The sequence below is a fragment of the Pipra filicauda genome, unplaced genomic scaffold, assembly GCF_003945595.2.
Source record: "Pipra filicauda isolate LSUMZ 115617 unplaced genomic scaffold, ASM394559v2 scaffold36_size6622888_pilon, whole genome shotgun sequence".
Lineage (NCBI taxonomy): Eukaryota > Metazoa > Chordata > Aves > Passeriformes > Pipridae > Pipra > Pipra filicauda.
Window position 1 is genome coordinate 1,709,232 of NW_024104498.1, and position 17,313 is coordinate 1,726,544.

The 17,313-nt window shown below is 39.3% G+C and overlaps 1 protein-coding gene across 2 annotated transcripts in view; it reads left to right on the top strand.

The window, feature by feature from the left end:
* ADGRL4 (adhesion G protein-coupled receptor L4) overlaps positions 1-17,313 on the top strand; it is a 76,492-nt gene that overhangs the window by 24,841 nt on the left and 34,338 nt on the right. For both annotated transcript variants that reach the window (XM_039384737.1, XM_027744048.2), the window contains exon 3: positions 14,251-14,403. In XM_039384737.1, coding sequence (XP_039240671.1) covers positions 14,251-14,403 — 153 coding nt within the window. The remainder of the gene's footprint in view (positions 1-14,250; positions 14,404-17,313) is intronic.

The window sequence follows — 17,313 nt, forward strand, 5'->3', positions numbered from 1 at the left end:
TGGAGAGCCCAGAGCACTTCCCCGTGTTTAGTATAGATGGGAAGTCTTCAGTAGCAGCTGGCAAATGTTGAATTATTAAATTATGTCTACAGCACTTCATATAATTATTGCCCAAGTGATAGTACAGCGAGATAAGCCCGGTGTTGACAAGCAGACTTTTCCACCTTCGCAGTTTGGTTAACAGCCTTGCTTTTTTGAAATTCAAGAAAAGTCCACTCTGTCAGGAGGAATTTAAATAGAAAATTAAATGGGTTTGCATATTGCTCTGCTTGAGAGATTTTTTTTTTTTTTTGTTAGCCTTCAAAGTCTGCATGATCTAACCAAGCATGTGGAAGCCAGATACAATATTTCTGATCTCTATAATAGTTGTTATTGTGGAGAATCATTAAATACAAGCAGTTACCCCAAATGTTATTTTAGTTCACTAAATATTCTGTGGATTAATAATACTGTTGTGGAGACAGTAGAACAGGAATAGCTGAAATCATTTTTGGGTGCCTTCTCAGCTGGCTGCTTTCAAAGGGAATTCACTCTGGCGATCTTTTCTTCCTCGAGGAAAAGAATTTAAACAAGAGATGACTCCACAATTTTGCCTCAACCAGAAATAACTGCAGAGGAAACTTTGTTGGCTCTTCCCATTTCTTTCTGATAAAGTGCAATTGGCCCAGCCCTTGCCTGGCTCTGTGAGGTGTTGGGAGGCAGGGGTGTGGGGGAACACAAGCTGCCACCACAGCCCTTCTCTAAACACGCAGTGGAACACGACAGCTCTGCCCTGGTGACAGAAAACATCAAAGCAACAAAACACACTGTTTTATCTGATGGGGGTAACAATATCTCAGCTAATAAAATGGCTGTCATCCCTGCCCATTGTACAGATAAGGAAGCTGAGGACGTTTGGATGCTCTTTGTTGGTACGCCAAGTTGCAATTATCCTTCGACAGAGCCCTCCTGGTTGATTGATGAAATATTTTGAGGGGGAAAGCGCTTCAATAAGTGAATTTCATTGGATTTGATGATGACATTGCTTGCACAATGGTTGGCAAAAACAAAAACATTTTGAGTGGAACTAGGAAAACATGGCCTTATTTAATCTGCCTGGGATGTCCTTGCCACATTCATTTATTTGTATTTTATGTTGGATGTAAACAAGTCTAATTCTGAAGTTCTTATGTTGACCTTTTCTGGCACTGAGATCAAAGTACTGTCTGCAGTAAAGATGAGAAGACTTTAAAGACTTCAGTGGCTTGTCAGAGTAGGGTATGTTTAAACATAAAATATCACAACAGAGCAGCCTTTGGCTAAAATGAAGTTCTAAAGAGATTTGTTGCTCCTCAAGAAACCCATCATTATCTTGCAGCTTAATGGCCTAAAAGTAGAGCCTGCTTAGAAAACAATTTTTCCCTCTTTCCTGAGCTTTAACTCACAGGGTGACTCTGCCACTTGCCTCTAACAGATGTAACATGGATGTCGCCAGAAAAGAGCAAAGACGTGCCTTTTCTTTACTCAAATTCCTAGGTAGATTTGAGGACTGGTAAAACCCTCCTCCGAACAACAGTCAGACCTCTGTAAAATATCAGCCTTTCCAAAGCATGGCATGCTGTTCCATCCCCAACATGCCCTTTTCCCTGGCTCCAGCTGTTTCTTATCCCAGATCTTTCAGTGGGTCTCTGGAGGAGGTCCTGGAGGTCAACTTTGCAGTGCCTGATCTGGAGCCAAGACAGCTGGAGTAAGAATTTGAGCTCTAATTCGTTATTTTCTTATTTAACATCTTGACCATTTGAAAACAAATGTCTTTTTAAACACTGCTTTTCTGTGTCCATAGTCTGAACTTAGATTTGAGATGTAAACCTACTCCAAATGAAATGTTTAATGCTTGCTATAACGTAAAGTTTCCAACCAATCCAACCACAGAGAACCTTTCCCAACAAACAGAAACTGGCATTTTTCAGTGCTCTGACTGAGCTAGGACTCTCAGAGCTAAACTGAGGATATCCTATAGAACTGCCTGTGCTGGCACGTTCAGAGACGGGTGCAGAGGACAAAAGGCAATGACTTCTTTTGATGAACAATACGTGATGTAATAGTTTTCCTGGATTAAAAACAAAGTAACCATCTTTACTGCAGCTTGCAGCACTTTTCCACTTTCCTAATAAACAGCCCAAATTTCAGGGATACTTAAAATGCTGTGGAAATCTGCCCAATGTTTCTACAAGTTCAGTCTGTTTGATAATCAAACTATTTATCTTGATTGTGTTTTCTTGAACTTAGTTTTAGTCGCTTACTTTGAGAGGTTTATTTCAATCGATGAAGGGAAGTTATTTTTTGTGGGTTTGAGTGATTTTCCTCAGGAAGCAAGTTTATGCATTTTCAGTTGAGACTTTTGCAGCTGAATAATGCTCAGCAAACAACACTAATGGAAGTTTGTGCAGTGCCTCCCTCTCTGACAGATCCTCAGCATGGCACTCTGTGGAAATCTGTTGTGTTTTATATGCCTTTATTCAGCACCTTATGACAGTCCTCCTTTTCTGTGGCTTCTCTCATCTTAGTATCTCCAGTTGCTGAAAGATACACAGCATTTATACAACATATCTACACCCTCCCACCTGTCAGTACTCCCAGGCATAAAATGCACATAATAACACTTTATGTGGCAGGTTGTATTACGGCAGACAAACTTGAAAGTGTTTTCAGGCCTGACTTGTGCCACATTTCAACCTTATTCCCTGTTATAAGTATTACTTCTGTCCAAACTCTAGATATGTTTTTAATGGAACTTTTATATTTTTGCCTACTAAGTGCGTTTTGTATCTTTGGGATAATAAAGTCCTTAGCCCCTGTACCTAAGAATAAAAACCTTCACTGGAAAATGACAAATTTGTGTAGACAACAGTGATTATGAATAAACAGAATATTTCAACCTAGGATGTAATAACTATTGAACAGGGGAGTTGTTAGTGTAGTCAGCAAGGGAAAAGTCACTTTAAATTGGTTTGGGATGCTATGTACTCCCCTCACTCTCAGAATTCATTAAGGAACCTGAGCAGGTTAACTCATTCTGCCATTTGACATGAAACTAAAGTTTTCCAGATTGTATGTCTTAGAAATAAAGGTCTAGAAAGAGCTATCAAGACCATTTGGCCTGAGGAGACCACAATTTCCATCACTTCAAAGCTGCAGGTTTCAGGAGGGAGAGATGAAAGAGGAAGTGCAGCCTTAAGAACAGTCTGGTTTTTGGAAGACATTTCTACAGAAAGGAGGAGGGCTAGATGCTTTCCAAGTTAAAAAATTCCACTAAGATGATATTTGGTTATTATACAGGAAAATTATTATTATCGCCCAAAAATCTGCAGCCTTTTACCTGAGCAGAGCAGTAGCACAGACCTAACTTCTCTTGAGTTTTATAACCCCTAGTTCCACTTGCATCATTACATTTAGCTTTAATTCACATCAGAAGGAGGAAAAAAGAGGGAGGATGAGGGGGAGTATATGACACTAAACCCTGTATGATTTTATAGTGATTTTTTTTTTTCCAGGAATGATCTACTGGGGTAAGTCCCTGACAATATCATTGTCAGTAGTTAAGATGTTTTCACCATGGAGTTAAATACTTGCAGCATTGACAGTAGCTGGAAATACTTCAGTGGTTATTGTTGTAGTCATTAGTCTAGCTGAAGTAATGCTGGCATGTTTTCCCTCTGGGTAGAATTCCTCAGCCTAATTGTCTCCTCCTTGCCAGACCATATTTGATATCTTCAGGTTTGGAGACTGGATATTTTCCAGCAATTAATGGCTTTTCTCAGTTATAGATTGAAATTATTTCCTTTTGTGATTTAGTCTCCTCTCCAGCAGTGAAGCTATTGAATTCCAGAACATTTAAATGGGATAACTTACAAATAGGCCTAATATGAAAAGCACAGTCATCAAGCTACATGGAAGCTCTGTGGTCCACTGTAGAAGATGGATAGCTCACATGTAATTTTTGACAAGAATGAAACAGTATTGACTTTAAAAATAAAATAAATAAATCCACTATTTGCTATTGTGCTATCTTCTTCTAATGAACTAACCTTAATATTAGCTTAGAGCAACATAAGTCCATGTGTCTCACAGAACAGCATCAGGTAACATCATCTAATCTCCTGAAGAGTGCTGGCAATCAAATTTCATCAAGCTACTCCTGCCTTTAGCCCTTTAACTTGGGTTTGACCAAAGTACAGAGTGAACTCTTCATCTCTGATGCCCAGACTGGACTCCTTAAGGTACTTTGTCCACTCAGAGCAAAATTAGCCTGTGGTTTCAGAAATCAATGAATACTGTTCTACAATGGAAAAAGCTTCTGTAGCCACTGTTTTATGGCCTCCCATGTTATTTGAGCTATTACTTCTCTCAAAGCAATTTTACCACATCTTTTATGGTATTCTGCTTTTTAAATCCAAAATGGAACGTAGTATACAGATCCCAAAAGCAAGAATTATTTTTTTAATACTGCTTCAGATATGTACAGGAAATTATCTTCAATAAACTTTGTCCTTTGAAAACTAATGTGGTAGAATGGCAGCTGCACTTCATAATGTACCACCTATTTTTAGGTAGCAGATTCAAAAGCATAAAGAGGGACTTCTAGTTGAACACTGATGAGCCCATTTGTCCTTTCTACATATGGATCTGCCCTTCTTGACCAAATAAAGACATGAAGTCTTTATTTTGAGCTATTTATTTAAGAGCTAAGGCACTCAAATCATGATTTAGCGAAACGTTTTCAGTAGAGTTCAGTACTTCTTTTCCCTTCCAAAAATGCTACTAAATTGGTAAATGTCTGTAGGAGACATGTATCTGGTAGCTGTTGGGATTTAGATATGGACAGAGTAATCCTGATATGGTTATATTGTCTTCCTTAAGATGCATTTAACATCTGTTGGATGAAGGTCAGATGGATCACAAGATCTGGTGCATGGAAATGTACAGTTTCTTTACAAAAGAAAGGTTCTCCTACTGGAGAATTATGTCCTCTAAGAGAAGAGTGTTTATGGTTCTGGTTTAACATGCAAAAAAAAATGTGTCATACTGAGTCTGTATTTTAGAAAGTTCTGCAAACAGAGTTTTGAGAAGTTAGTGTTAGAAATAACAAGAACCAGGTGCATTGGGAATTGAAAAACTTTGAGTCTTATTTTCCTGAATACCATTATACAATGTCTAGTAGAGTATTGGAGGGATATGTGTACACAGCATAAATAAATATGCATTATTTAGATGAACCCTCATGTTCTGATACACCTACTTTTATGGATGGTGCTGATTCTATGCCAGCAGTATGGTAAACAGAAAATGCAATGGGAAGTCTGCAAGAAGTTACAGTGCAGATATTGTCTGGCTATAATTTGGTTTGAATTTGGTTTGATTTTGGTTGGATTTCTGGTTTTGTTTGTTGGTTGTTTTGGGGTTTTCTTTAATTCAGTTCCAGTTGCAGTGTCAAAACAGAACTTCTTACTTGGGCTGCCCATTCAGTTCTGCAGGGAGCATAGTTACCTACTGGCAAAGCTCTCTCAGCAGGGAAGTGCTGTGTTACTTACTTTCCTTTAAGCAAAAATATTCTGATTGTACATATGCTGTCTTACTTTTCAGTTCAAGGGTGATTTTCAGTGAAAACAAACAAGTGAGCAGCAAAAAGGAAAGCTGAATTGGGAATTATGTAATTTAATAGTGGGGAAGTTTCTAAAAGCCTTCTGCTGCTAGCATTGAAACACTGACACCTGCACACTGCCAGGAGCTTGAATCCAGCGTATCCCCATTCAGCTGCACTTCACCTCGTATTAATTCTGTGTTTTTGAAGGAGACAAACCAAGAAACTAATGATGTGTCTCAATTACATTCTGTCTAATCCTCGAGTGGTAAACCTGACACAGAGCGTCTGCCAGAATGTTGAGGTCAGGTTTTTGTAATTTGATCAGCGTGGGGTAAAGAAAGGAAGAGCAATGTGATCTTCATTCTTGACTTCTGCTTGTTTCCATGCCTTTAACAACTAGTTCTGTGCCTGAAAAGTTCTTTTACGAGTCATGACAGAGCTCCAAGTACTCACCCATTGGTGAGCATCGCTGTGTGCTCCCTGTGCAATGGGCTCTCTCCTCCCAGTGCCACTGACATTAAATATGTGACCCTGCCCTTCGTGCTTTGCAGGGGCTCCCAGAGCAGCACGAGTGCATCTGGGTGCTTCCAGCCCTGGCTGTGGGAACACAGTGCTGCTGCTGCCATGTGACATTCAAGACCCCAGGGTGTAGTTCTGTTTAACTGAAGGATGACAAGCCCATATCCTGACACAAAACAGCACCATTTCTTATCACAGCCTTTGCTGCATGTGTGCAGTGGGTTTGATAAAGCTGATCAGATCATGTTCAATGTTCCTCTGCCTCCTTCAAACTGTGTTGTCTCTCACTTGCACCCTTCTTCACATCTTGTTTACTCACACCATGACAGCACCATGGTGGGTTTCATGTATAAGCTGTAAAGTGGTGATGTGTTTCCTGTCTGTGTTTTCTGAATAAATATCTTTCTTTTCTTTTTGTTTTGTGATTTGGGAAAGTGTTGCCAGGAAGTTTTTCTTCCCTCTTAATCAAACTGTTTGCTAAGGTGTTTTCCTTCTGTCTAATCTCTTGCATGGGACCAAAATGTTTAGATTTGAGTGGTGACGTCTTACTCATTCCCATCCTGTCGGATGGGAGCGTTGTGTTGTTTGAGTTCACAGTATATCCAACTGGGAGCTGTGTGCGACTGGGATTATTTTTCTATCCCATCCTATTCAGTATCTACTTGCCAGTTTTCCAAAGAATTCATCCAGTCGTGACTTTTCACCTCCAAAGCCAGTCTTGGAACTCCAGAAGACCATCTTCGGCTTGTTGGGTTGAGGTTTTTTCCCATTTTTCTGTCTCTGATATTACTTTGCTGCAGTCTCTCTCCTTCTTCAGCCTTGCACTTTAACAGCTCATCAGGCCAGGTGCTCAGCTGATGAATTAGTGCCATGTTCTTGGGAGAAAGCAGCAATAAGGCCTCCTCGGGGCAACTGATGGGAGTGTTGATTCTCTCTGCACTGCACACAGTCCCCTACTCTCCAGAGGTACCAGGGAAGCAGTGCTGAGGGAAAACTGGGACAGGGCCACTCAATATTTATTCCCCCCTTCAATTATTTGTTCCCCCTTTTCCTTCTGTTTCACTAATTTGAGCACCTTACAGATGCTGCCCTGGGTAAATGGTTTGTTTCCAATCAAGGACTAGTACTTTCAATGATATATCCCCCACCACAACCCCATTCTTCATATATGAGTGATCCCAAATTATAGATTTTCTTTTTTTGATATTTCACAAGTGTTGAAAAGGCAGGTTGTTCTGTATGGCTAAACAAATGAGAGTTTCATCACTGGACTTACCCAATAATAAATTCTTTTCATGTTTAATTTATAATGTCTGGAAACACCAGCAAGAGATGAGAGAAATAGTTTAGATAATATATTAACCTGTCTAAACCTTGTCCAGTCTCTGAAACTCAACCTGAGTGTGATTTTAATATGTGGGAAACTTTCCTTTCCTCCTTCTTTTACACTGTTCTGCCCTGTTCCTTAACCTGGGACTAAGGGATTTTTCTTTTGTGAGGACCTTTAGTTCATCCAGACATGAAAGAACTGCTGATCCAAAATCATCTCTGCATATCCACACAGCCTATGAAGACTGTGAGAGAAAATAATTGTTTGCTGTACTAATAACTTTTAGGAGACTACCTAGCTGCAGACCCACCAAGTTCAAACCAGTTAAAAACTCCTGACAAACTGTAAAAACATCCTGAGAAGGCAATGTGAAAAGCTCTTGCAAGGGGATAGGGAATTGTGAAATCTTAGCCAGACAGAGCTTGCAGTGGCAAGATTTCCTATGCAGCAACTGCATGGTTCCCTGCCCTGGTGTAGGACTAAGATGGATCAGGTCCATTATGAAAGAAATTCATATTTAAATGAGATTTTCAGCCCAGTTCTACAGCCTCAAGTGGTTATTCTAAGCGTCTGCTCTTTCATGCTGATTTAGACCAAGCTCAAATGCTGAATCTTTAGAGAATCACAAATAAATTGTGTTAAACTGCCATTAATGGAAACAAATCACAAGAAAGGAGAGGCAAGGTTGTTAATGGTATCGCTGTTCCTAACTCGGCCTTTGATGGCTGGAGATGCACAGTCCTGCAGCACAGCAGTGCTGTGTGTGAGCTCACCCACTGCTCTGAGGCCTCCAGACAGGCTCAGCACAGCAGGGTGAGCAGCGCTGGAATTTGTTTTACAGGAAGCCTTTCATTTCCTCGCTTTTGAGGGGTTAAGTGAGGCACTTCAAGCACTGTTCTCCCACGAGGGTTGCACTGGGGAAGGGTAGTTCTCCTTTCCCCCAGGGGCTCCATCTCAGCTTTGGCAGCAGAGGCTGCTGTCAGAGGAGAGCAGTCGGGTGCGTTGGATCAGTGTATTCCCCAGCCACTCTGGATGCATTTCCTTCCCACCCACTGCTGCCCGCTTTTCAGGTTCCTGTGTCCTGAGCTGCCACCACTGATCCTGGCAGACGGTGAACCCAAAAAATCCGGTATAAAGAACTGCCCAGAGGCTTTTGGTCTTTGAGCAGCAAAGGTATTTATTGACAGCACTGGGAGCAAGCCAGCTATTGCTGGAAAACCTTGCTCGAAGGCTTCACACAAAATCAGCATTTTTTATACAATTTTCGTGTATGATTAAATCCATATTCAAGTGATTACATCTGTCTATACATATTAATAACAGGTGGAGTATAGGTGGAGCTCAGGTGGGGCTTGGGGCGATGCTTCTCTTGGCCCTCAATCTTGGGGGTAGTTCTGTCCTTCCTCCATGGGTCTGGGGGCTTAAACTCATCTTCCTCAGCTTGACCTCCCTTCTCTTCTATTGTTCTCAACCAGCTCACTGAAGCTTGGAGAAGGCCTTGGCTCCCAGCCTGTTTCTTCTATTCAAATGTCTACTTTATCTTACTGCATCTTAATTTATTACTTCTAGGCCTATTCTGTGTTTCTTTTACCATTCTCTTAAGTTTTGGTCCAATAGGTAGAACACAACTACAGATCATTTGGATGTTCACAGCTTGTTAGCAGGCCCAGATTTCTTAGTTAACTCTTTTGGACCTGGCCTCCTGTTTCAACAGGTCTGCCCCAGAGGTAACCCTGGTTTCCACAGACCCAGATTAGGGCAAAATTAATCATTAATGTTTTAATTGCATTGTCTTATGTCATGAGGGAAACACACTGAATAGAATTATATAAGGGCTGCTTCTAGTCCTTATACTGTAACATCAAGTTTCATTAAACTTATGAAAATCACACCCCTATGTGTGTTCCTGCTTGGCTTTGGGGAAACTCAGGTGACCAGCCTCCAAATTCAGTGTTGTTAGTTTTCTCATCGGGTTGTTTGCCAATTAATTTAGGCCATCAGCCTGTCTGATTGATTTCATTCCATGCCAGAGATCCCAAAATATAGTTTCTACTCACTATTCACATCTACCAAAATCTCATTTTGCATGGACTGGGGAGGGCTGAAAATGCACAAATCATTCTGTTTAACTTTGGGGGTTTCAGCCTTGTTTGTTTGTTACTTGAAGTTGAGGGAGAAACAATTCACTTTGAAATTTATTAAGAGGAAAACCTTCTGTGTGGTTGTGAATCAATATGACAAGTTTCACCCCAAAACTAACTCTTCATATTATATGTCATCATACCATCAAAAGTCTATCACAGATACATGCCCAGTGCAATAAGAATCTTTCATAGCTCTTTGATAAATCCACTACCATAGGACTTTTCCTCGTGACATTTTTCATGCAAAATATGCAAATGGCATTATAAAAATCTTATATCTAAAATTGAAAACTCAAAGCATTTTCTCGTGCTTGTCACAATAATAACATGTTATGTAACTTTGTAGCTGTAGCTGCCTTGGTGTTTTCCTACTGTAGGTTACAATTTTATAACCATCCCATATTAAAATACAATATATGAGAGGGTAAAATTTGTACTTTATTAGGATATGGAATACAACAAAAGAAATTTCCTGTTTGGTTGGGTTTGGGTTTTTTCCTGCCTAAGACCTTATCAGATTCCTGTAGCTTCCAACTGCATCATGGCCCTAAAATCCTCAAATGATTCTTCCATTTTGTATTGGTATATTTAAAAATATCTAAAATAGTTTAATGCTCTCTATGTAAAAATGTACTGTATCAATGCTAAACAAAATTCATTCACATTTTACTTAATATTACCTGATTATTAATGTTACCTGATGTGTAAAAGAGTGATTGTTCAAACACTGGATCCAATTTATAGTCTTCTGTGACCAGGGAAGTCTTCCATCAATGCCCAAGCTTCTTAGTAATCCTGCTCAATCCTAAACCAATGGTATTCTCAGGTGTGCAAGTGTTTTAACACAGAATTACGAGCTCAAATCAAAATGGAGTTTGAAAGGGGTATATCAGCCTTTCACGTTTTTCTTGCTTTTGATAATCCTTAATACATTTTCAAGAGACCAGTAGAGGCAGATGACATGCAGCTGACAGTCGATTCCATCTAACCACAATTGCATTTATGTACAGTAAAATACATACTACTAGCTGTATTTTTAAGGTAAGAAAGGAAAATTGATTTTAATTCTACAATTGTACAATGTAAGCATCCTACCAATATTTAGGTACACGTTCCCGTGTGTACAAAAAAACCAACACCAACCAAAAAAAATGAAAAAAAAAATAAAATCATGCAAACCCACCATCCCAAAAACCTGCTCCCCACATCCCCACTGGCATTTCTTAAGACAGTGCAGCTATTCAGGAAATGCCTTCTATGTCAAACTTGAATGCAGCATTACCATTTAGCCATAATAATTAACTTTGTCGTTTGGCCATCTTGTCTCTAAAGTCTCCAAATTTTTCATCGTTTACTGGAGGAAAAAAAAAAAACACATATTTAAAGGAATGTGTATTCCTGAGATATTGCCTGCAGTATTCAATGAGTGCCTTGCACCAGTGAATGCACATGGTACAGCTAAATTAGGTAGCAACAAAGCAGGTGGATTATATGAGTGCTGTCATTTAAAGTATCCTTTCTGTATAGGCAGAACATTTTGCTTAAAAAAAAAAAGACATTTTTTCATCTATAAATCCCGTTATTTTTTTCCTGACATCCTTTAAATTGCAAATCCAATAATATTATAAATCATGCAAAATTTGGAAAATTACTTTAAGCCCCTGGGCTTTACATTGGAGTGCTGTCTGAATAAAAAATTCGAGTTGTTTACACAGAGAACTCAATGATATTTTTGCCATCATTTTTGATCTTGTGTAATATTTTGTGTGGAAAAAAAAAATTTAGACTGTATATGAAACTCCCTTTTTTTTTTTTTTTTTTTTTTTTTTAAATTTTTTCTTCACTTGCCTTTCTCATTAACCCAGTAGTTTTCCACAGCCTCCTGACGTCAGTGACTTTTATGTCATTAATTTCAATGGAAACAGGATGTGGTCCAGTAAATTATGCCCCAGCAGGGTCTGCTGAGTATTACATTAGACCATGGGAATAGTGAAAAGAGAGCTTCATATGAACTTAACTCTTTAAAATATTCATTCCTGTGTTTGCAGTGTAAGTTACTGCTGTTCCTTCAATGTTCAAAAGGTTTCTCAAATTATCTGAAAGGCTCTCTCAATAAACAAGCTTGCTGAGGGAATATAGTCACCATTAAACCCCTTACAGCCATCATAAATATTGAGCAAAAACACCAATCATCCAGTGAAGTTATTTAGGCATAATTGTAGTAAATTTATTGATAACCACTGTATGAGTCATTTTAATATTGCTTATAAATCCTTTGGACCACCTGAAAAAGGGTAATATTGTTGGATATTGAGGACTACAGCTGAACTCCTAGGAAAAAAATCCAAAAGAAAAGTTCTTGCATGTCACAAGTAGCCTCCTTAGCCCTGTTATTCCTCTACTTTGAATCAAGTCTTGCCATAATTGGTGTCCTTCTACTTCTCATCTTCCATGGCTCCTATCCCCTGAGCTTTCCAAAGTCAGTACATATTGTTTTCTAGAATATGTAATATTTCCCAAGACCAAGTTGACTTGGCAGCTATAACAGACTAGTCCACTTTTCTTTGTCATTAAATGCTGGGGTCTGGGAGCAAACTTGGGTTGCAAGGGAGTCCAACAGACACACACAAATTATATTAGAAGTGGACCTTGTTGTCAAGGTTCGTAAAGTGTTCTGGGACCTGGTCTCTGCAACACCAGATTTTTTTCAATTTCTTATACCTTTGTTTTTGAATTTGGATCAACACCACACTTTTTCCTCCCTATCATAATTCCACTTAAGCTAATTTGGTTTTACTTTGGCATTCTTTAAGATCCAAATTATACATGTTCTCAGCTGTACTCTCATGAATACCAAAGCTGTAGAATAAATATTGTTGACGTGTGTTGGCAAAGCGCTTTTATACTTGGATTCCTCATTAAATTACATTCAATTTTAGTTTTAATGAGCGTAATCCATTTGATACCGTTGACCCGAATTCCCCCGAGGAAAACTGCAGTTCTGAATTGATATTTGCATGTCTGAGTCGACTGAGTCACATTCAAAATCATGTCAGACTTCAAATCTCAAAAAAGGTCCTGTTCCAGAATTATGCTGGGGGTTGTGACTAAGTTATGTTCCAGAAATGTATTCTTGCAATGCTTTGTGCCTCTTGCTGTACTTTAATCTTGTCACTGCCCTGGCTTATGTGACATTTTGCTTATCTGCACACTATCTCTGTAAAGATCTTGTGAGAACACTGACCATCAGGAAGCAGGAGCACCTTTCTAAAACTCATCCTCGGGTGCCTTTTCTGAAATCATATTTCTTCTCCCTGTCATGCTCCTTAATCATTTCTCTTCTGCAATAAATCGTTATTTCTCTCCCTGTTAGAATTCTTTCCTGTCATTCATCATGTTATGAGTACCTTTTTCTTGAGAACAGGAAAAAAATCCCAGTAGATCTCAGGAAGCTTTTAACTCTTTTCCTTTCTCACGATGTAGAAAATAGAGAATTCCACCCAGAGTGCTTCTTTGGGAGAGTTTCATTGATTTGTTTGTTTCGAAGTTTTGGGGTGCCTTAAGAGAAATGGGCTATTGGGAAAATGGAATTATCAGTGCTGTGAGTGTTTCAGTTTGATATATGGAGTGCCTGGATAAGAAAGCTTTTGAAACTTTTCTTGAATTTGGTCTGAAAACTATTCAATAGACAACAGGGACCTTGGAAGATTTCTGGAGAGGAAGTGGTTTTATTGAGTCATTGCAGAAGATCAACTCTGTGGTTCAGAGCAGGAGTTTATGATTTTGTTTGGCCTTTGGTCAAGCTCTCTGGGTCCTGTGCTCACAGTGACAGCACATGCTGAGGCTCTGCAGAGATGACATAGTCTTCAAACTTGTGTCTATTGTTCCTTTGTGATGTACCACTGGGGGCATGGGATTAGCCACGTAAAATAGGTGATGTAAGTTTGCAGGTACAAAAATGATTACTTACGCAGCAATTGCTAAGAGGGAAGGATCAAGCCGTGAATCTTCCTCATTTCTTTGGTCTTTCACAAAGACCTTAGTCTTTGTGATAACTGAGTAAAAACAATATACTTGAGGACTCAGGTCAGTCAGTAGGATGAATTTGTGAGTTTGTTGTCTGGTACTGCTGAGAAATACCACAAAAGGTCTTTAAAAACAGGCCATAAAAATGTGCATTTAGATATATATTGATTCTACTTCGACATCAGTGAATGAAGGGGGGGCTTCTTTATATCCTTCTGAGCTCTGCTTTCTATGATTCTAAATTCCCAGGTGCATCCTCAGAGTGACTCTCTACCTGTAGATTCTTGGATAGGAAAAAATGTTATCAAATACAACCATGGCAGAACATATACTTGTCTCAATCCTCTATTCCAAGCGCATATCCAATTAAACCATTCGCTTCAGTATCCCACTGATTTCCTCATTTGTTGATTCACGCAGGAAGAGTGCTGCTGAACACCTGATTACATCCTTGGCAATGGGAAAACTATATAGACAAACACCAAGAGTGCCAGCTCAGCATTCAAAACTTCACACAAATAAAAGACCAGAGCCAAATTAAGCTCATTCGACGCCGCTCTCTTCAATCGTCAAATGCAAATATATTTCTCTGTATTATGTCTTGACAGATGATAATGAGTGTGAAAATGCTACTCAGCCTTGTGGAGAGCATGCCAACTGCACAAACACGGTGGGAAGTTATTTCTGCATGTGCATGCCTGGTTTCAAATCCAGCAATGGTCAAGAAACTTTTGTACCTAATGATGGAACCTCCTGCGTGGGTAAGTTGTTACTGTCTGCCAGCTCCCTTTACATTGTCACTCTTATTGCTTCTGTTAATTATAGAAATCTAGCAAAATGCTTTCATGTTTGGGAAGTTTGGAGTCTCGGTATAAAATTCCTATAATTTGCACTGGTACAGACTTAATATTCCAGTTCAGGCCCACACTTCTCACTGACAACACAGCAGCTGTTTTCAGTAACACTTCCATCTTGACTCTGCTTGCAATATATTTAAATCCACATGTCACAGTTTTAGACAATGAATGTAGAGTTAATACAATACAAAAATTCACCCATTTATGCCACTGTTTCACTGATCTGTGAGCTAGCTGATCATATTCTTGAAACAAAGCAGAGTGACAAAATATTCTGCATTCAGGTCACTCTGGACCAGCAAAATTCTCTATACATTTGACCTACTATACTTCAAATATCTTTTGCTTGGAAACTTTGATTGGGATATTTTTGGTAATTTTTCGAGTCTGATCAAAAGCAATGAGCGAGATCAATAGTTATCCTACCTCCTGTGCCTCTGTTTCTGTAGCATTGGATGGAACATGTTCAAGACTAAAGAGGAGGAAAAGTTCTCTGGAAAAATGTTATTTCTGAACAACTATGCAATCCTTTAGGATTTCCTTTGAATGGAAGAACTGTAACTATTTCTCTTTTTTCGAACTCCTGGTAATTTTCTCTGTATGTTGCCAGAGTCCTCAGGGAATGAGAGAATGAGAAATAAATCTATTGCCCTTTACACCTTTATGCTGACTGTGTCTCCTTCTAGGTATGTCTCCTGTGAGCTTGTGAGTGCTGACAACCTCTCTTCTTACTGCTCTTAATATCAGCAGAATGGTTGCATATTAAGCCAGAAAGTGATCTAATCGACCTTTCTTGCCCATTGCTCACATCCATCTAAAAGTGCTCTGCTTTATCCAGCTGCTATGAATCCTTCTTAAATTAGCCTGGATGGAGACTGTTAGCACACTGAGCTGTAAATATTCTCACCATTTCTGGTCCAGGTTTTGATTTTTGCATTACAACCTTTCCTCAGCTTCAGTAGTTTGTCCTCCAAGTTATTTCTCTGACTGTTTTTGTCTCGCTTTAACTTTTTACCATTAGTGTGATAACTTCTTTTTTTCCACCTCTCTTTTCTTTAGTGAGTAGATTGATCTTTTTATATCCTCTGCTGGGATTTAGTTTAGCACTGTTGTTCTTCCTTTTGAAAATCCATATGGAGGAACCAAGAGCTTCCAAACTCACACTGAAATAAAAAAATTACCTGTGGGCACCTTTTCTGATTAAACAAGTGTACCAATTACTTTACCAAGATGTGAGTCCTGAAGACAACCTTATGATCCACAATTAATTTCCTCCTTTATCCTTTATCATGGAAACAATAATAGGATATTTTGTACCCAATGGATCAGCTACAGGTAGTAGATATGCCTTGCACACAAACTGCTGAGAGTAGTGCATTCAGGGTGTACTACACACAGCTGGAGCAAACATCAAAGTTGTCACTGTAAATACAGTGCAAGCTATCCAGTACAAATTGCAGAGGTTCAGTAAAGCTAAGATGATCCCAGGGAGGCAAGAAGCTGAAAAGCTTTATTGGACTTACAAGTTCATGTTTAAAGGGTTTAGGGTCTACATATTCAACAGGGGGGTTGCATATTCATTCTATTAAAATTGAGGGGGTTCACAAGGATAACATCAGGGAAAAAAACAGATTAACAAATTTTTGGGGTCTTAACAATTACTTCATGGGGAAAAAACCCATCTTAGGGCATTTTACAGAGGGGAACAGGTAACACAAGGGGAGAGAGAAAACACAAGAGGTTTTCTGCGCAGGTTTGATGAGATCAGGGCATGGTTTCTCCAGGCTTGGGCAGGACAATCCAAACCCGTGACATCAATGGATCCTTGTCTGGACTCTAGATGGAGTTTTTTTCCCAGTCTCTGTCAGCCCAAGGCTTTTGTTTAAACCTAAAATTTTGCTTTTTCTCATATCCAAAATTTGGAATCCAACACAAATCACAGCACGGAGCTCCCAGATATGCATTCTACCCAAGTTTATAGGGCCCCAATATATTTCCAGATTCTTCAAAGTCTTAAATCTTGTTTTAATGTATGTGTATATATATGTACCTGGCAGTAATTTTCAAAAATACAGTGGTTGAATTTTGAAGAGTATGCCGTTATAGAGCCTGTTTGTTTATGCCATCAAAGCTGTCTGGACTCCCCAGCAGTGCAAGTCTGGTACATCACTGTGTCTGTGCAAAGCCCATTTCAAAGCCCATCTGAACACACTTGTGTTCCTCTCCCTCTCTGGAAACTACAATAAGCTTCTAAGTACAAAGTGATTATCCCTCTCAAAACAGTAGATAGAAAGCAAGCTTGGGACAGCTGCTTTGAGAAGTGTCACTTCACCCTTAATCCAACCAGAATGCTGAGTTTGGAGTTGAGGGTCAGCAGTTTTTCATCCATGTTATCAGGTAGAATTGGTGAAGAGATGACAAAGAAACATGCAGCTAGAGGAGGAACTGGAGGGTAGGAGGGGAAAGGGAGGAAAATAGAAGAAAGGAAATGGAGAAGGAAAAAATAAGAATGCAGAGACGTGGTATTTCTGAAGATGATATTTTTCTGATGTCACGAAAGCGAGCTATTAAAATCCATTTTTTGATTTGTGTAAAAGCCATGCTTTCCCTTAGACTTCACATTTTATGGAATGTTCGGCTGCAGATAAAAAAGTGAAATACAAACCTGCTTTTTTCATCCCAGCCAGCAGACTAAAAACATGAAAATGGCCCTCTGTGAAATGAAAGTGCCATCCACACCACTCCGCCTGTTCCAGGAACGTGCTCTTAGTTTCCTTCAGGTATTTCTGAGAGCGCTGGGAAGGCACCCATTCT